Consider the following 21,001-nt stretch of genomic DNA (forward strand, 5'->3'; position numbering starts at 1 on the left):
CTGTGTATTTTGAATGCAATTTTTTTTTACAACTTTAGTCCTAAACCAATCAAAACACTCTTGATAACCTTTTTGAGTTAGTAAAGAATCAATAAATAAGTAAGTGTAATTATTTGAACAAATTTCTCCCGCTAAGAACTTCTAACAAAATAAAAAGTAAAAATAGTTTTTTCCTATAATTTAAAATTAGTTTGTAGATTTTTTTTATAACTTCTTTAAATTTTTATGTTTTACTTGTGCATAAAATTAGTTTTAATTAAGGAGAAAAAAAAGAAATTGTATAAAAATAACTTTTATAAATTGACTTATACATTTAGTTAATTTTAAATTATGAAAACTCTTCATTTTTCTTTTTTTCCCTATTACAAGTTGTTGTAAATAAATTTATCCAGGCATACATTGTGATACTGTAAATTGTTTACACTGCCAATACATAACCTATTATTTTTCTTTTTATGTTGTTTATTTAATATATTAATCCGAAACCCACCAGGGTTGAATTGAGTAAAAAATTTTAGCACAATCATAAGGCAAGTTTGAGTTTCTTCCAGGTGGAATAAAATAGGATGTTAGGAATAGTGAAAATTTTGAGTAATTTAATTCTCGATTCTTCAGAAAAAAAAAAAAAAAAAAACTCCGCAGTGAGCATGAATTTTAAAGATCCAAATAATCAATTGGATCCATATATATTTTTATTGCAAAATTAATTTGGATTTTTTTTTAAATTCAATTTAAATATTTGGATTAAGTTTTAAATTTATATTCAAATATTTGTATTAAGTTTTAAATTCAAAGTCTACTTTTTTTATAAGAGAAATTTAACTTGAATTTTGTAGAACTTGTGTAATTGGTTCCAACCAACCTATTTTGACTCTCGACTTGGGTCAGTCGATCTCAACCCTTGGTTCAATTGGCCTGTCACGATCTCCGGACCAACCTAACCTATCCTAACCTTCAGTATAGTTCAACCTGTCTCGATTTTTGGTTAAGGTCGTCCTGTCTCAAACATCTAGTTGACACATGTTGTCTTGACCTTCGAATAAGCTCGACCAGTGTCAACTTTCGGCCCAAACTGGTCTAGTTCGACCTTTGTACTAAGTCAACCTATTTTGAAGTTCGGCTCAGGCCGACTCGTCTTGAATTTCAGCCTGGAAAAAACTTGACTAAATCTTTGGCTCAAGCCGACTCATCTCAACCTTCGACCTAACATATCTTGACATTCAACCCGGTCTACCCGGTCTCAACCTTCAACTTGGCCTGTCTCGACCTTCAACCCGACCTGACCTGTCTCTTCCTTCAATCCAACTCATCCCATCTCGACCTTTGACCTGACCCATCTTAATGTTTAACCCAACTCAGTCTATCTCGACCTTCAACCTGACTCAGCTCGTTTCAACTTGTCTCTTGCTTTGACCCGACCTAACTTATCTCGACCTTTGGCCTGACCCAGTTTGTCTTAACCTCCAGCTTGTCTCAATCCGTCTTGACCTTCAACCTGATCTGTTTCGATCTTCGTCCTGGCCCATCTCGATTGTCAAATTAATGAGTCTCTTCCTTCAACCTATCTCGTCTGATTTTGATATTTGTCTTAACTTGATCTGACCTATCTTTGACATTCGACCTAACCCGATCAGTCGTAGGTCGACTGATATCTATCTTCTGTTCGGCTAAACTAAAAATGTAGATTAAAAATTTAAATTAAAAATTAAAAATTTTCATTTTTGAAATCAGATTAAAAAATTGATTTTTAATAGATCGGATATCTAACCAAAGTGGATTTTAAATGCAGTAATGGAGAAAAGTAGATGAGATTGGCTTTTTTACCCACCCGTGGATCAATCGATGTTCACTGTTGATTCGGGTGGCATTCTCTTCATTTCTATCTCCTCACACAAATGAGAAAAAAAAAAAAAAAACAGGTGAAAAGACTGCTGTTTAGTGTTCTTCAAATTCTCTCTCGTGTTCCATGTGTGTATTATAAGCATAACTCATAAGCTTGACCAACGAGGTTCTTGTTCTAAAATTCCCAAGAAAAAACAAGTGCGGAAGGTTCAAGATTGGAACTTCGTCAGTCAATCTTTAGTCATGGGTTCTGAAATTACGATACTTCTGGGCTCTTTCGATTTAGTGAGAGATTGTATGACTAAGAGCTTAGGTGTTTGTTTAATTGACACTTGACAGTTACTCTTGTTTGCAATTCATGGTGTTATTGACATTTGACTGTTAACATAGTTTGTTGATTGTTACTGTAGTTGCATTCTCAGGCTCTTTCTATCCAGTAATTTTTGGGCTATCTGATTCTTGAAGTAGACAAAGGATTTTAGGAATATGTCGAAAAGCAATAAATCGCCCAAAAATGACCAACAGTCCATAAAATATTGGCGGATTCAACATGGAGGAGCGTCCTCTCAGAAGGATCTTTCGTGTGCAGATTATTCGCCTTCTCTTTCCAACGACGAGAATAAGCAACGGTATGGAAGTTTTCAACCAAAGTCCCCTCAGATACTGAGCACATCTCAGCTCATCTCTGCAATCGGTCAGGTATGCTATTCTGCAAGTAAATCACTCTCGGTTTTACTCCCAAAAGAAAATTTGAATCAGGATGATAATGGACTCTCAAGAGAGAAAATTCTGGATAACATTGGAGAGAGAAAGAATGACCTGGTATATACTTCAAATGGCACTAAATTCTATCCTCTTACCGCGGATGCTGCAAAGATTGTGCGGGAAAGACTGGATTTTCCTACGGTAACGAAGAAGATATCAGTGTTTGAATCTCCTAATGAAAGTCAGGAGTATATCCATTCTTTATTACAGAGGTTTTCAAAGGCTAGTGATAAAATAACAAATAAAGATTGTAAAAGAATGAAACTAGCGAGGGAGGAAATGTTATTTAAATCAGGAAATGTATATCAGTGGGCAGGTAGAAATGCTGTTGAGATGCTAAATTGTCAAATGAATGTTCCTCAGCCTGAGAACCTGGAAACTAAATCCTCAGTTTCTGGCAGTGACATTTCCTTAGATACAAGCGCCCCTGCATTAGCAAACGAGGAGAGGGATGTGTGCAGTCATGATTCAATCACACACCAAAGTCAATCATTGTCCAATGCTGAGGCAGATGTGGGTGATTGTCACATAAACAGTTTAGCTTTATATACTAGTGCTTCTGAGCAGTGCCAACATGACATTGATGACAATGAATCACTGGAAGTTCAAAGAAAGCAATTGTTGGATATAACTAATGATGAACCTAAGCTTCAGACTTTCTCTGCAACCCATCTGAAGCCTCGTAAGTCCCAAGCCAAGCAAGAACATGCTTTTTCAGGGGCGTTAGCTGGTGTATGTGTCAGCCTTTGTCTGCATCCTGTTGACACAATCAAGACAGTTATTCAATCATGCCGTGCTGAACACCAGTCCATCTTTTACATTGGCAAATCAATTGTTTCTGATAGAGGTTGGTTCTTAAGAGAAATCACTTCTTTCTTGGTATCTGTGTAGCTTATTATATGTCTCATTTCATCTAGATTAACTTTCCCTCTTGAATTAAATCTCCCACTAGATGGCTTCTTCACACAGATGATGGATTAATTTCAGGTTTGCTTGGACTATATCGTGGAATTACCACAAATATTGCATCTTCTGCTCCAATTTCTGCAGTTTATATCTTCTCCTATGAATCAGTCAAAGCAGCTTTGCTTCCTTATCTTCCAAAGGTAGCTCATCTTTCTCTATATTCTACTCATTTAAATGGAGTTGTTTGAAGTAAGTTACCCTTGCTGTCTTGTGCTTTGCTTTTTCCTGATTCCCTTATTTCTACACGTGCTACCATCTAGGTGGAAGATACTGCAAGCTAAACTTGTAAAGGTTGTAAAAGATCTTATTCGTTATTTGTAAATAGGGAAACTTGCAATTAGGATTTTTTTTTTTTCACATTTCCTTTTTGTTTCCTCATTTTCATTTGATTATAAATAAAGATTGAATGTGTGGAGCAATAAAATGATTCCTGTGATCCCTTTTTAAATTTATCAGTGTTAAACATCAACGAGTCATTATTATTTTAAATGTTTATTGGCATGAATGAGGTTTCAACCATCTTCTGCAGGAGTATTATTCTATTGCCCATTGTGTAGGAGGTGGTTGTGCAAGCATTGCTACATCTTTCATTTTTACTCCTAGTGAGCGAATAAAGCAGCAGCTGCAAGTTCGTTCACAATATCGCAACTGTTGGTATGCCTCAGTTTTTTGGAACATCAACACCTTTCTTGACATAGAACTGCTTGCTTTGAGTACCCCTTGTCTTTATGCATTTGTTGTGAATTGCATCTATTCCATTGTAAATTTCAGTATCTGCTTTATATGTGTAATTTGGGCATTTCAAATATTTGTGTCCTGTTGAGAGATGCTTGTTATGTCTGTGCATAGGCTCATGGGTTCAAACTTTAGCTGGAACTTTTCCCTTTAAGACCTGTGTAAATTGTATTAAGTTTACTTGCTGGGTCTTATGAGTATATCTGTGCAGGGATGCATTGGTTGGAATTATCAGAAACGGGGGTTTTACCTCCCTATATGCAGGTTGGAGAGCTGTACTATGCCGGAATATTCCACATTCAATTATCAAGGTCAGTTGGTGTTTTCATATCTGATGCACATTTATACAAGAAGCTGATACAAACAGTCTTTTATCACCACCACGGAGGAGGAGTTTGTTTGCATGAGGTTTTGGTAGCGCATGTCCGAAAGCCCTTACTGAATATTCATTAATTTCCTTCTTGACTCTCAACTTTGACCCTGCTACAAAAGATTCACCATTCCCATGAGGATTTTCATTTCTTTCTTCGAGGCTGTTGTGATTATTGACGTTTTCTTCTCAAATCCCTTCCGCTAATATTACTTAGTCTTTTATGATTGGTTTTCCAAGTTCTTTAGAAACCATGGTTTATTTATTGCTGTTTCCTGTGACCAAGTGTAGTTTTACACATATGAAAGTTTGAAGGAAGTGATGCCATCAAGTGTTCAACCCTACACATTACAAACTGTGAGTTAATAACATTTGTTCCTTGCTCATAACCATCATTTATTTGCCTCACTGATGAATGTGACTAGGGTGATTTTATGAATTTCTGTAGTTAGTATGTGGAGGATTAGCTGGATCTACTGCTGCTTTATTCACAACTCCTTTTGATGTGATCAAGACTAGATTACAGACACAGGTTTGTTATAAGCAAACCCTAAATTGTATAAATTCTTTTTGTTACTGCTGAAGTAGAATCTGGTACAACGATCTAATTAGCTTCTGAAGCAACCTTTATTAACTCTAGGTTGATATTGTTTATCATGCTATCCTTAATTGTAATATAATTTCAATTTGTTATTTTTCAAATTTGATTTTAAAAAGTATAATGTGTTATTCTTTTTTCTTGGTCCACGAATATCATTATACTGTTAATTCATGATTCTGATGAAAGTGAGTGCACTACAGGTTCCTGGATCTTCAAACCAATACGATAGTGTGCTCCACGCCCTCTACGAAATTAGTAAGGTTGAAGGTTTGAAGGGCTTGTACAGGTAATTTCTTGTGTCTTGCCACTGTCATTTAGTTCAGAAGAAAATATCTTCATAGGAGCCACTGATTATTTACCCTCCTGGGATCTGTGTTCAAATGCAAATTGCACCATGACATTTTTTGTTTGTGTTTCCTATGGCTGTCATCAGGGGGTTGATTCCAAGGTTGATTATGTACATGACGCAAGGATCACTGTTTTTTGCTTCATATGAATTTTTCAAGAGGGCATTTTCTCTGGAAGTATCACATGGAAGGGATGTTGAGAGAGAAGAACCTACGAAGTAACTAATAGGAGGGTGGCTTCCCCAAATTTTGATAGTTTGTATTCTTGGTAACTAGTTAGTGTAAAAAAAGTCTGTTTAATTGTGCCACAACTAGTAAAGCTGTTTCATAAACTGTATATTTGAAGAATAATTTGAAATTCTTCTGTAGCATCATCTTACATATGAAGAATTTGCAAAATGTGTTTCCACTTTTCAATCTCAAACACAAACCAGTCATGTAGAATGTGTTTTCTTGAATATGTGATCGATTTTAGTATTCTTCAAGGAAAACTGCTTTAACTTTAAAGGAGCTTATCTGTCATGACACACCTATAAATCTTTCTGTTACACAATATCCAACGCATTTCCTAATCTAAAAATGTATTTTGGACTGCATAATTTAAAAATATATTTCAAATTATATAATCTGAAAATATATAATATATTATATAATCCAAAATGAAATCTAAAATATTTTCTACCTAAACAAATTATATCTTTCCTACACTTACAGAAGGCAGAAAGATATGAGGGTGCTGGAATAAAGAGCATAATCTTTCCCCTTTTTTTCAGTGCACTTATTTCAGGGGCTTAACATGCTTAAGAAGATTGGGAACATAGCTTAAAGGGAGTCATCCTACATTTTTAATAATTAATTTTTTAAAAAAATGTTGAAATTCAATTTGAAAAGTTAGATAAACATAGACGCATTATAAGGGATAATCAGTTAAACAGAGAACAGTAAAAAGAAGAACTTTGACATTTTTAGAAGATAAATTTTTAACTCACCAGCAAAAATAATGTGAAACACTCATAATACAAAGAAAAAAGTATTAAAAAATAACTATTTATTTAAATAGATTTGCAAGGCTTATTGCCTACCAAAGTAGCAAGTATCATTACTAGTTGAGTGCTTCCTCATAGGTTCATACTCAAAGAAGAGAGGCCAACAAGTCTTGAAATTATTCCAATCCACTTCCCACCATTTATATAAATTTCTAAGTCTTATCAAAATAGATACAAAGAAAAAAAGAGAAAGGATTGCTATGCTATCTCCTACTGAGTGTAAAGTATTCCCCCATTCTAACTATCCCACACAATATGAACAATTTTTGGTTTCTATCCTACTTCACCGGAACAAAACAACTTATTAAAAAGAATGATTTTGACACCTCTAATGTGTCATCATCCCCATTGCACTTTCTCTCAGTATTAAACAGATTCTGCAGCAGGCATTGTGCCTAGTTAAAAAAGCTTCACATTGATGCAAACATCCTCACTAACATCCTCTACACACTTCCAATGTGCTTTCCCAACCAGCAATGGCTTAAACCTGGTACAAAGACAAGATATAGTCGTGTGTTTGGAAACATGGTATCAGAAACCATGTCAGTAACATGTAATCAAACACACTACAAATGTGTTTTCCACATAATCACTACAGCAGGGTTGGTCAGGTCTACTCTTTATACGCGTGCAATAGGAGAAAAGGGTGGGTTCAGCACATAGGATCGAGGAACTACTTTTGGATTCTTGCAACCAGTCTTCTTCTCAGTTGTGACTGATTTGAAAAAAAAATCTGCATCCTCCTCAAGAAGCATTTTCAGTGAACTGCATTGAGATGACTGTTGGTTGTTTTCATGCCCTCCACCGCCGGAGGCCGAAGTTCCATGCAAAATGGCAACACAGATTGAGAATGCTTGTAAAGCAGATAACTGTGCATGAAAATCAACAGCATAATGCCCCTCTTCAATTCTTGTCATGCTGAAGGTAGGACTGCTTCCTTTTGCTCCCTGTGCACCAAAAGGTCAGATATGTATCAGAAAAACAATAACAATCTCGTAACAAAGAAAGTTAAAACTGTCACACTAAAAAGAAAGCAGAGAAAGCTGTAATAAGAAAGTGTTAATAAAAAATCCATTATATAGATGCATGTCCCATGGAATTAATTCATTGTTCAATCCTACGATTAATTGTTTTCCTGTATACCCCTTGCATTTATGCATTCTATCTTTATATCAAATGGTTGCTACACTGTGACACTACACTGTGCACTGGATTGTTTGTGTTAACTTATCTGAAGTAAGTATATTTTTTTTGGGTGGAAAAATTGTACAGAAAGTATAAGAAAGACAAAGTACAACCATGGACAAGGCTTACGCCACCAGGTTGAAAAAATAAAAGCTAAAATCTCTAAAAATAATGAATAGAGACTATTTGCAGAAGGGCGTGTTCATGCGATTTGATCAGCATATTTGAAAAGTAGGTGCAACCCCTCTCTAAGAAGAGGTTGATTAAATGTCTCAATGGAATGTTATGAAGACTATTTCCTTGACCATTTATTGTCAATGAAATAGTGTTGGCCATTTCTGAACTCTTTCAAATTCAGCCAGAAAAGTTATTGCATTAGGATTTGGTAGATATCTGGAACACAACCAATCACCATCTTCTAACTAATTGGTGCAATGAATAGCTACACAAGAAAGTGGAATCCATTCTGGGAACTGAAATGTAAAAAAGCACCAGTCTTCCTTATTAGGTAGGACTTGAGATCCTCAAGCAACAAGTCTCCCTTTACTATTTCATGTTTTCAATTTTTAAGTCTCTTCAAAGAAACAAGAGTGTGAAACTCAACTTGTACCTGAACAAAAAGTTCCAACGGTTGATGTTCTTCAAAAAGTGGGCAGTCCTCAGAAAATTGAATACTAGGATTGCCTAAAAGAATAAGGGGACAGGCCATGTCCCAGCCACCACAGTCACAGCCTCCACCATGTCGCAGTCGATCAAGTAATGATGAGGGTCCCTTGCTTTCAGCATTTGGCAAACCATGATTACCAGTTGGTATTACCACCTTCACCTGTTCCTGGATTTTGCTGTGATGAAGACTCTTTCTATCTATTTCGGCAGATAGATCTCTTATGTTGGAATGTTCTTTACCACTCATTATGTCCCCTCTTTTGTACTTCAAGCTTTCTCTCTTGGAAAACGGAATTTGTAAGACAATGGCACCAATTTCAAGGTTTGAATGGCATTCTGTGGGTGAGCAAGGAAAAGAACTTAAATCATCAAATTCAACATTGCTCAGTGGAGATTTGTCTTGAGGTTTGTTCTTAACTGCACGATTCTCATCCAACCCCATAGCTTCTTCCTTCCATCCAACATTGGAAGCTTTCAAAGTGTTAGAAGCATCTGGTTCACTGAAAGACTTCTCACGCGAAACGCTTTGTCTTGAGTGTGTAAAATCATATAATACAAATTCTGTCACCATAGAGTTGTCAAACACTTTGCCTTCTAGTTCAGAACATAAATTACATGAAACTAGCATCTGTGCAACTGTTGAGGAATCTTTGTCAAAATCATGGTATCCCAACCCAGTAGCATTGCTCTTCTTTCTATTATCAATGGAATGAAAGGTATACACCCAGTTGAAAGCATTACCTGTTCTCCATGTCTTGGCCACATAAACATCTTCAGGGCACTTCACCTTGAACTCAAAAAAGGGCACTCCATGTTTATTTTCCAACTTGAGATTGCCATGCAGGTGAACTGGTGAAGAAGCTATACCTGAATACTGGATTTCTCTGTTGATAAACTCAGAAATGATATCAGAATGCTTTCCTGTTTTGGACAAGTCATTTAACAATGATTTCTGATAAGTCCTATTTCTTGCTGCAATGTTTGCTTTCTCATTTGATTTGATACTCTCCGGTGCCTGACTCACTGTACTTCTCAGTGATTTTGACTTTGTGAAATGATTCAACCTTCTCCTGCTATGGATGAATTGGACTTTTGGACTTGCGCTTGATGAGCAATCACTTCCCAATGGAGATGGCAAGTGAGAGACTTCTACCTTAGCCGAGAATGACTTTTGAAGCGAGTGGACTGTGTCCTTTTCAACAGAACAATTGCCATTGATTACAGAATCAGCAACTTTATCACTTCTGGGCTTCAAATTTGTAGAATCTCTCCCTCGTGCTGTGGAGTTTTTATTCTTAACATCTGAATTTATACAAATTTCAATAAAACTATTTGGAGATCTAACCCCAGAACCTTCATCATCTGAACCACACAACGAATCAACAATGCTACCTGTGAAGGAGGCGTCACTTCTCCTTGAAATTTCTATCTTTTTCCTTCCCTCTATCATGGTGCCCATTTTCTTTCTGCTTTTCAGTTCTTCTGAACTCTGATACATGGAAGTGCGCCTGGTTTCTATATTACCTTCCAATCCATGAGGTTTAGAGAGATGATTCTTACACGAAGAACTGCGGAAGCGAGCAAATTTGATCTCAGCAAAGCCCTCCTTGAGAGTAAAAAATTCATCTTTTCCAGTGGGTTTCCCTTTCTTTGATATCTTCTTCACATTCACACAGTATTGCTGAGATGGAAGAACAGTATTTGGACTCAGACCCACTGAAGACTTGTCATCAAGATCCAGCTCCAACTCTTGTCCCATTGATGAATCCAAAGACCTGCAATACCATCAAGAAAAAAAAAACATTAGTTTGTGCAATGCAACACACTCAAACAGAACCAACTCCACTTTACAAAGTTAACAAAAATGCAGCATGGAAACTATCATCGAACAAAATTTAAATCTGATTTCTACAATTACCCGGAATACAAGGGAGATCTTTCATTGAGGGAATTAAGAAAAAGGCCATAGCATCCATTGAGGAGTGCATATAAATTACAACAAAAACGTCGGCTATAATAATCAACAGAGGGTTCAGCTCCAAAAATTTCAATTCAGAAGATGAAAAATAACAATTGATGCAGGAAGTGATATTGCATAAAGCAAATTGTTGATTGCAATTAAGAAGCGGTATCAAACAGTCCAAACACTGTAGAACACTTTTCTACATTCTTACAAGACATGCTATTTTGCAATGACAATAGTGACCTTGCAAACAACCATTATTGTAAAGGCCACGTCTCAACAGTGCCCTAGAAAATAATTGGTTCTAGTTAGATTATAAAAAAGAAGTATAATCAAAAAGAACAATGTTGATTCCAAGCACCGAAAAAGAAACGCCTTGTGATCTGTTGGGAGCCAAATAATTGAAAAAGGAAAAGGAAAAAGCTGGAAAGAACACTGTATGATCTCCATAACACCCAAATGTGAGTAAAGTGACAAAGATGAGTGTTGCACAAAACTTGATTAAAAACAATAATAAAGTACACAATGATTATGATACCAAACCAAAACAAGGAGAAACGCAAAGAAAGATGGGATTTTTTTTTTTAAATAAACAAAAAAGGGGGAAAAGGGCATACTGGAGTAGATCTTGGAGAAGTAAACTGAAGAAAAGGAGAACCCACGAAGCAGCTTCAATGCAGAATCATAAATCTCAAAACTTGAGCATAAAGGGTGCAGTAGAACAACTCATTAAACCAACCCATTTGATTAAAGAGTCAATAGTCCCGGGCCATTGTGTTGTTTTGTGTTTGTGAATCAAAATTGGTATCCACAAAAGGCACAAGTGGGTTGTAGAAACCAGAGACAAGGCCAGTCCAATCACCAGAAGGAGCAGTAAAACATCACAAATGGTGCCAAAAAGCTTGGTTAGAAACAGTAACGGAAGCTACACTTGCAAGACAGAGAAGCACTGAACTCTCTTTCTCTCTCACACAGATTCAAGATAAATAAGAAACAAAGAGAGAGAAACCACACCAAGCTACTGCATACTATGGTTACTTCCTACCACAACGCTAATGCACATGATGACCCTACTAAAACAAAGCCATGCTCTTGAAGCACCATCATAACAAGCTGGTTTTATTTTTTGGATTTGTTTAGTATTTTAATATTGTTTGTGTCCCACTGGACAAGTGATCTAAGCAAAGCAAGCGAGCAACCCGAGAAAGAATCGAGAGTGACCTCGTGAGATGACAAATGAGACCATCGAGGAACAAACTTTGGCTTTAGTATTCAGTGCACAAAGTGAAGGGTCGCATTGGAATTTCATGCAGTAGTCTTACAACAGTAACAGTGACACTTTGAGGTTATTTTCTGAAACATAACATTATCTTATGTTTTCGGGAATGGCAGGTAGACATAACATTAACTTATCAAGAACGGAATCCCGCAATTGTCTAATAATTTATTGAGTGTATCATGCATTTACAATGATAATAAATAGTAAGATATTGCACAATAAACACCAATAATCGATTTTGTCGAATTCAGGAGAATCAGATCTGCAGTTTTGCTATGCTGAATTTATTGCCAATAACACCCTTCTTGTTATTTCCCTATCGGGCAAGGCAAGTAATTTCATGAGTAGAGGAGTTGAAAGATGTTTGGGCAAATCTCAGATTAAAGTGTTTTGTAGTAAATATATTATATGAAGATTTTCTGTGTGATTGTGTTGCTTTTCACATCTTCTACAAAAAAATTTATCATACCAAATATAATTACAATATCAGACATGTGCAAAAATAAATAAAAATCTCACATCAATAGTAATTATGACATAGTGTAAGGGTAGAAGTGTAAATTGGAGTGAGATGAATAAGGACAAAGGGAAAAACTTTATTTAATTATTATTTATGGCATAGGGGTGGGAGGTGGTCAAAGACAAAGGAAGGGTCTTTGCATGTGATTGGATTTGGCGGGGAAGAATCAAATTCAATGACTCACATCAAACTCACGGAATCTTGGATTTTTATTTTTTTTTTCATGCTTTTTTACCATTCGGATCTCATGTTGTCGCGAGGAAATTCATTTTTTATTAAAATTGAACGAGAGCAAACACTTCATGAAAATTCTCAAAAACTATACTTTGAGCCCTTTCTTGGAACAGATTAGACAACACTTTCCTAATTTTGCTTGCGGATTTACAATAAGTCTTTTGTAAGAATGTTGAGTGTAGCATGATTTTTTTTAAGGATTGGTATTTAACATTATCAATAAAAAAAAGGTAAATAAAAAAATTACTTTATACACTTTAATGAAGGAAAGAGTATCTTTTACTTAAGAAAAAAAAAAGAGTGTGTTAAATTTAAAAATCAGAAGAAAAAAAATGTAAAGGGATCATCCTTACATAAAATGACCTTATGTTAAAAAAAGTAGAGTTCACTATTTCTATATTTATATAGTACATTTTTTTTTTATTTTTTTAAGCTGTTATGATATGTTTTACAATTCTGAATTTTAATGGTGTTTTTTAATAATGTATTTGATGGTTACCATATAGTAAGACAATAAAGAACATAAAAGCATGATTTGAATGTGAGAAAAAGATAAATATTAATGATAATAATAAAATTGTAACTAGTAATGATAATTGTATAATATTTCATATAATTATTTTATTTTATTTTTTAATTTTTAGTTGGTACTTTGATTCAAAATTTGTATAATTATTATTTCTTTCTAAAATATTAAACATTGAATATTTTTTTTGATATTAAATATTCGATAATATCACTTTTTTAAAAAAAAATTATAAAAATTAATTAAATGATTTTGAAACCGTAAAAAGAGATATGGATACAAATATATCATTACGCGGTAGAGATATTTAATTGAAAAATGAAGATACGATAATAAAATTATTAATTGTGAAAGTAATAATGAAAATAGTGAAATAATAATAACGTTACAACATCAATTATGATTATGATGATAAGCATGACAAAATTGGTGATAATAATGTTAAATACATCTTAGTCTTATAAGTCAACTGAAAAACTCATAAAACCAACTCAACAAAAAAGAATGATTTAAACTAAATTAAACTATTCTTTATTTTAGTCACTCAACTCACTTAGATATACTAAGTTGGGTTGAATTGTAGGTTTATAATTTAGTCTATTTTATAAAATAATAATTACATTTTTTAAGTTAAGTAGTATTATCTCAAGAAAATTAGTTAATCTAAATTAAAATTAATTTCATTAATGCTAATTGACTTTAAAATACATATTTAATTCTATAATTTTTTATTTCGAACTATTTTTAATTGTATATTTACTTTTTTTAAATAGTCAATGACTTGATATAATTTGAAGACCTAAGAATCATAATCTAAATACGATTCAGATTAAACCATCACTTTTTTATTGCTTTACTTATTATTAGTAGTGTCAGACTGCGTATTCTGACACCTACAACCAATGGTGATGGTGGCTAGTTTTTTTTTCATTGAAAATGTATATTAATATTGATGAAACTAACAATTATGACAATAAAAATTATAATTACAATGATAGAATATAGTAGTAAAAATGGTGAAAATGAGTGGGGGTGAATATATTTTTTTTCAAATCAAACCATCTAATGTTAAATATCATCACACCCAATAAGATGTTCGAGGACAATAACTATGATAAATGGCTATATAGTACCACTCTACATAAGCATTTACATGTACTAAAGCTGTACAGATAAACAATGGCTCTATTTATTAGATAACCAATGGGGCTCTATTTAATGCGAAGTATATACAATCTTTTGCTACCATCAGTACCATAAAAATTCTAAAACTAGCTATAGCATAGAATAACATTCCTAGTCACTAATCAACCTGTTTTGAAGCTTGGACGTTTTCATCTTTCCTAGACTTGCCAAACGATTTCTGGGCATCCAAAACTGGCATATATGCTTCACTTGTTTTCTTAAATATGTCATTCTTTTCAGATTCACGGGGACTGACCAGTTTCTTTTCAACATCTTCAAATTTTGCAGTGGCCCATGGCGCTGTACCTACACTTCTTTTTGAATCTGATGCATCTATAGTCAGGTCAGACACTTCATCACGGGAGGCAAACCAGGAATGACCACAGGCAATACATTCCAGCTGCACAAGCAGAGCAACAATCAAGCAAATCTATATAACGCATAGGAGATGGTTTTGGAATTTCAGATTTCAGTTGAAGATGATGCGCAAACCTGATATCGATCACCATGGCCTGCGTGGATTATATCCCTCAAGCCCACCTTACACTCACTGCATCTACGGCATCGAGCACCCGTCATCTGTTTCCCATATAGACAGCTAACAGTCAACATATATATATATATATATATATATATATATATATATATATATATATATATATATATATATATATAAATCTCTACACAATTTAACAAATTATAATGTTTTTGCATGAAATGAGAGTGACCTGCATTTGTTGTGACTCATCAGGCTCTTTCTTGTTTGTTTCCTCAGCAGTCAAACCCTCCTAGAATTCAAATATTCAGTAAATAACCAAATAAGCCATAGAATCATCAGTCAGAATAATTTTAATAAAAGAAGCTTTAAGAAATTGAGTCAGTTGTAACAAGTGGTGATTTATCGGCTGTACCGTTAAAAAGAGGACTCGAGACTTCAAACACTTCCAAGTATTGTTATAAAACGATTAATATGTTTAAAAGGACATTCAATTAAATTAATATAATATGTAGCAACTACTTCCCTACTAAACCCTGTACTTCCTACAAAGCAGAATCCGCATACAAATCGTAACGACATGCAAAAACACAACTGGGATCAAAATTTACAAGTTCATGGTTTCATGAACATATAAAAAAAAATCAGTTAATTTAGGACTTTAATGTAGACCAAAGCATATTTTTCCCATTACTGCACAACTAAATAAATAACAGATATATTAGTTATTTAAAAGAACTGCTGACCCCGAATAAGATGATATTTTATCAAATCAACTCAGTCACTGAAAATTGATTATTTTTGACAGAAGATCTTCTCCAATACACTAATGGAATGTAAGAAAACATGAAGACAATGACTCCCTCAACCAAAATGGGATCCCATTTCTGCAACAAAGTTCAAACCATATCAACATTTTTCAACACCAAAACTGCTCCTTTCAGTAGCATGCCACTAGGCCAAATAATACCTTGACCACATCAGGAGTCTGCAATCAGTAGAATTCAACCAAAGAACCAAATCTGTGAATAGATTTTTATTTGTTGACATTCCATGAAAATCGGAAATCTGTATATATTTCCTTCAGAGGTACCCACCCCATCATAGCTGCTCTCAGCTCTTCCTCTACTCCCACAACAACCTCCTGATGGTACCACTCTCCTCCATCAGTCTTCCTGGTCGAAGCCCTCACCATGTCTGGTTGAATGTGTTGGTGCCACCTCTTAATGGCTGCTCTAGTTACTCCTTATGATCCCAAATCCACTTTCGAACTGATTCACAGACTCCACAATGAACGGAACTACCATCTGAGCACATGCCAATCCATACACACTCAACCAGTAACCGCTTCTCATATTTATACAAAACAACGGGTAATGAACATCACTAATTACTAAAGGAAAAAATGACGCACTTTATGCCATGAAATTTGAAAGACACGGTGGAGGGGAGGTTTGGGTTGTTCTGGAACATTCTCACTAATATATACCATAAGGAAAATTATTATATTACCAGCTTAAAAATAAATTAATAGGAAACGAGCAACAAACAATTCCCAGCCCAACAGTGGAGAAGAGCACTTGTTGATTATAAATGTGTCAAAAAAAAGGCACCTGGTACTGTATTTATCATGAAATGATCAAACACAACCAATTTTAGAGTGATTTAACTCAAGAAAGGTGCCCCATGTAAATACAAAGAAAACCAATCAAACAGGTCAAATGCAGGGTGGTGATTAACATTGCTCATGAACATAACGATAGGTTTTCACCAAGGATGTGTTAAATAGGTATATGATGAAGACCAAAACAATCACAAGATGCCACTGGTTTAAATCAGAAAATAATAAGATAAAACCTATCGATAAATTCATCATAAGAGCACACAACAGAAAATTTTCAACCAAGGAAAATAGAAAAAGAAAAAATACCTTCAATTCATTGGGAGTCATATTCAATATTTTAGAAGGTTCCAACTCTCCATTTAATAGACGGCGTGCTAGGATTGCATTGTTCTGTCAAAAGAAAGAAAATATAAGTAAATCATTATCACTACAGAAATAAATATATAAGAAAATATTCATATTAATATGTCAAGCCAAAAATAGAGCTCTAGAGCAGTGGTAGTTATAATGAATTTATTTAGGCATTATTTTAGGCACCCGCACCATTATAGATAAGATTAATATTATTTAATGTTTATACTGAATTTAGTTCACTCAAATGAAAATCATCTGTTACAGTATAGAAGTAGGAAATGAAGATGAAAAGTGGCTAAGGATGGAGAAGAGCTCCTTGCAAGATTGAAGATGAAGTAAAAACGGAAAAATCCCTTTCCTGAGGAAGAACTAACTTCTTCACTCAGCCTAACCATTAACCTCTCAATTTTTTTTACCCCTCCTCTACATATACCCATTCACTTCTCCCTAATGTATGACCCATGAGATTTCATGCTACAACTCCACACTATTATGAAGTAAAAAAAAACAATTAAATATGACCCAGGAGATTTAAGTAAAAGAAAGGGAATATTATAGCATCCAGGATGCTGATGAGCTATAATAATGGAGAGAAGTTTGCAGCCGCTGAGCAGTGTGGAGAAAAGGAAAAGATGCATTGGTAGGGCAACAATGAAATTTTATGATTAAACAAAAAAAGGCATAACATTTTCCCACTTCCCTCCCATACCACCCAAAATTAGAGGGTAGGGGGGGAATGAAGGTAAGTAGTGGAATTTCATGGAAAGTGTTTTATTGGGTTCCATGCCAAGCCAAGCTACCCTTTTTTCCACAATCCAAACAATGGAATATGATTTCATCTCCTTCTTTCAATCCAAACATAATCTTGCTAAACTAAACTTTATGTAATTGAAAACTGGGAAAAATAACATCATAACAGAAATAAATTTTAGTGCATTAAAAACTACTGGACAGAATTACAAATATGAAAATTGTTAATTACAACAAAAAAAGAGAGAGAAAATAAAGCAGTTTAAGCATATTGCCAATTTCAAAATTACAATCAATAATTCATCAGTAATAGCATGAGGAATATATGACAAAGAAAAGATTGCCAACATTCTATCAGACATCCTATATCTTAGAAATTATTTTTTAATAAATACAACAACCAAAATATCCATAAAAGGAAAAAAAGAAGTCCAATAATGTAGCAGCAATATAATTTTTTAATCATTTAAGTGCATCATTTAAAAACATTTCAAGTTAGAAATCCATATCAGAAGAGAAGCTTCTAACCTTGAGATTAAATACTAATTGCCGTAGCTTTTGATTATACTTCTGATAATCTGATGAAAAGGTTTCATGTGATGCTTTTTCTAGAGCAACTACAGCTGGAACAGCAACATCTGGCCAGATAAAAGACTTGGAACTCTGTAGCGTGAAAATAAGTAAATGATGGAATCCTTATAACCCTCAACTAGCCTCAAAGAAAAGGGTAATAAATAGAAGGACATGAGAAAACAAGCAATCCCATAAATCACCACCAAAACAATTTACCAATTCACCATGTACCTGTTGAGCCTTGTCTTTACATTCATTTGCTACTTCTGAACTTTTGTCATTGTTTCCATTGTTGACTGCATCAGAATTGTCATTTACTTTGTCTTCCTTCTTTGTGCTGTCATCAGAGTTAAATATGAATTGAACACTTTGAAGCAACTTCTCCAAACATTTGTCACGATGGGTATCTCCAGTTAGAGCATTAAAATCCACTAGTATACGATAATGTTCTGAAGCATTAGTTGCACAACTCCCGGGTGTTTCAGGTTTCAGAGATTGGTCACTCTTACGAGATGTTTCCTCCTCTTTTGAAACATCGAGAGGTGAAATGCTCTTTTTCCTCAAGATTCTTTTATTTTTCATCAGATCTTCCTGTTCAGCAACGGGTTCTTCAGGCTCAATATCTTGTAGTTCACCCAAACGTTGAAGAGTTTTCTGAACAAGTTCATCAATTTCTTGCTGTTTATTGTCCTCATAGTCCTTATCAGTTAGCTTCCAAAGTTTCCTTTCTACTGTATCATACACTTTTTGCACAATAAACCCAGGATGGAGCTTACGAATTGGAAGCTGTTTGTGTATGGGAACAAAATGCACCACACACTTATGCATAACAGATTCTGCAGGTACATCATCACGGTGGAAACTATAAAACAGCTCCCTTGTATCACGTGATTGCCAGCTGCCACCACCTTTCCTTTCAGCTTCTTCAGGTCGATAGAACCACTGGCCTGTGACCATCATGCTGCCATTTATGGATTGCGTAATGTCCTGAATAAACAACCCCTAAATTAGAAGGTGAATAGAGAAAAAAGATTTATAACTACATTTTGTAGAAAAGAAAGGATAACACCATCCTCTCCTCTACCACCACAAGACAGAGGACAAAAATAAATGGGATTACCAGACCCAAAAAACATCAATGCAGCTCAACTTCTCGGCAAGATTCAATGCATACAACATGGCAAAAAACTGGTAAACTAGTTACCAAAACTAAAAAGGTAACACAATACGCTAACTCCAGCACAAGCCTGGAATTCCCAGTAAGGGAACAAAATGGGAATGCAAAAATATGATATTAAACACATAAACTAAAGTATAAAAAACATGAATGTATTATTAAAGAGCAGGAATGTGTTATTTGTACTCCATTCACTACTGGTAGAATTTATTACATTTTCACCAATGCATGATGATATACCCTGATGATCACCAAAATCCAGTACATTATGTCAAGGCAAATTACCAAATGTCATAACGTCTTAATGTCCAAGCCCAGACATTCAAAAACTATTGTCATCTTACAGCAAAAAGTATATATTTGACAAGAAATCTACCTTAATAATCGCCACATAAGGCTTTTGGTCTTTGTCTTCAGGTGTGAGAAGTATAGGATCTTCCTGCAGAAAAAGCGACATTAAAACATAGGAATACAACACATTTCTTATCTTAGAATGTCTTCAGCACCCACTTTCACAAATAAACCATCAACCTCAAAAACAACGCGCAAGCCATCTTCATAGCTGAAACGTCAAACTGCACTTCTCACTCTGTTGCCAGAAAATAGGAAGAGTGGGCTTTCGGAAAGATTATGTAAATTACACTGCCATTGGATTTAGAATCAAGTATTAACTAATTTTTTTTCCGTTGAAATGCCGTAATGCACTGCTAGTGACAACTACTGAGTTGTAGTTACTTGATTCAAGTTGCAGAGATCAAAGCCCTTGGAAATAACACAAGGATGATGATATATAGACACTCTTATTCATCATACACTTATTTCTCTTTCCTCTCTTCTCACTTTAGGTGTCATCTAGCGTTACAGTGTCCATTGATTATTTTCCATAAAACAATTATACACGTGCCCCCCTAGCAGAAGAAAAATGAATTTGAAACTAGACATATCAAACACCCTAAACTATTTTCCTCAAATTCCTACTAGTGATAAAAAGTTAATACCAGCGTGTATTGGTTTCCGTCGTACTCAAAGGAATCAAAATGTTTTTTCCGGCCTCTCCCCTTTCCAGAAACCCTAATCGGTTCGCCGATGGGTTTGGCGTCTTCCTGCGGCGGTTCCTCTTCTTCGTTAGATCTTCCGTCCTGCTTGTCTCTGATCTTTCTCTTCTTGTTCTTATCTTCCTCTTTCTCTTTCTCTTTCTCCTTTTCGCTCTCCTTCTCCACTTCCTCCTCTTCCTCCTCTTCTTCCTGGAGCTTCATCCTCTTCCTCTTGCGCTGCTGCTTCGACCGGTTCTCGTCGGAGGCACTGGCCGTGGATTGCTGCTTCGGAGGCGGAGGAGTTTCGTCCTCCTCGTCGCTGGTTGCGACCTGAGTGAAGCGTCGGTTTCCCATTCTTACACCCACCGCCACTGTAACACCAGAATTTGGATTTTGTTGAAATGTCTGAAACTAAACGAAGAACCTTGCTATTTGTCTCGAGCCTGTTAAAAATGGGAAGAGTTTTCTACTTATCTTATTTATCAAAAGCTCCAAGTTCTTCACGAATTTAGGGTATATTAAGGAATACAACCTTCTAGTAGGGTAACTAGGCAAAACATCAAAATCAATTCAAATAGTGTTATTAATTTCTGATTTTGAGTATCTCATTCTAATGAAATTCTTCCACTACATAAAATGAAGCTATGATTATGAATACATTGTGGTTTGAGACTTTTGATTGCACTTTAAGATACTTTAATATGATGAAAATGGAGGTTAACTATTTTGTATAAAGGTTAATCTAGGTATTGTCAAAGCATAA

General features: G+C 34.9%; 3 protein-coding genes across 7 annotated transcripts; 1 reads left to right on the top strand and 2 right to left on the bottom strand.

Annotated features, from left to right (window-relative positions):
• Positions 1 to 1,808: 1,808 nt before the first annotated feature.
• LOC114179568 (Mitochondrial substrate carrier family protein) lies at positions 1,809 to 6,035 on the top strand. 4 transcript variants are annotated; one of them, XM_028065956.2, is made up of 9 exons: positions 1,809 to 1,919; positions 2,253 to 3,454; positions 3,595 to 3,713; positions 4,103 to 4,227; positions 4,520 to 4,619; positions 4,970 to 5,035; positions 5,127 to 5,210; positions 5,480 to 5,565; positions 5,713 to 6,035. In XM_028065956.2, the coding sequence occupies exons 2-9, from the start codon at positions 2,329 to 2,331 to the stop codon at positions 5,846 to 5,848; spliced, it is 1,842 nt and encodes a 613-aa protein (XP_027921757.1). In that variant the 5' UTR covers positions 1,809 to 1,919; positions 2,253 to 2,328; the 3' UTR covers positions 5,849 to 6,035. The 4 variants fall into 4 exon arrangements, 3 of the variants coding, with proteins under 3 accessions (XP_027921757.1, XP_027921756.1, XP_085527277.1); XM_028065955.2 differs by having other exon boundaries at positions 1,824 to 2,155; XM_085671151.1 differs by having other exon boundaries at positions 1,824 to 2,155; positions 2,265 to 3,454.
• A 753-nt stretch (positions 6,036 to 6,788) lies between these two features.
• Positions 6,789 to 11,616, bottom strand: LOC114175679 (bromo-adjacent domain protein, putative (DUF3527)). Of its 2 annotated transcripts, none has more exons than XM_028060461.2 (3): positions 11,104 to 11,616; positions 8,468 to 10,298; positions 6,789 to 7,619 (listed from the first exon to the last, which is right to left on the bottom strand). In XM_028060461.2, exons 2-3 carry the CDS (start codon positions 10,280 to 10,282, stop codon positions 7,293 to 7,295), a joined length of 2,142 nt encoding a protein of 713 aa, XP_027916262.1. In that variant the 5' UTR covers positions 10,283 to 10,298; positions 11,104 to 11,616; the 3' UTR covers positions 6,789 to 7,292. The 2 variants fall into 2 exon arrangements, with proteins under 2 accessions (XP_027916262.1, XP_027916263.1); XM_028060462.2 differs by lacking the exon at positions 11,104 to 11,616 and adding an exon at positions 10,442 to 11,006.
• A 2,519-nt stretch (positions 11,617 to 14,135) lies between these two features.
• On the bottom strand, positions 14,136 to 20,738 carry LOC114178148 (bromo-adjacent homology (BAH) domain-containing protein). Its single transcript, XM_028063883.2, has 8 exons — positions 20,203 to 20,738; positions 19,581 to 19,643; positions 18,259 to 19,014; positions 17,983 to 18,117; positions 16,657 to 16,740; positions 14,959 to 15,018; positions 14,723 to 14,809; positions 14,136 to 14,630 (listed from the first exon to the last, which is right to left on the bottom strand). Exons 1-8 carry the CDS (start codon positions 20,590 to 20,592, stop codon positions 14,349 to 14,351), a joined length of 1,857 nt encoding a protein of 618 aa, XP_027919684.1. The 5' UTR covers positions 20,593 to 20,738; the 3' UTR covers positions 14,136 to 14,348.
• Positions 20,739 to 21,001: the final 263 nt, after the last annotated feature.

This window comes from Vigna unguiculata, chromosome 3 (assembly GCF_037176805.1).
Source record: "Vigna unguiculata cultivar grain cowpea cultivar isolate G323 ecotype 2 chromosome 3, ASM3717680v1, whole genome shotgun sequence".
Lineage (NCBI taxonomy): Eukaryota > Viridiplantae > Streptophyta > Magnoliopsida > Fabales > Fabaceae > Vigna > Vigna unguiculata.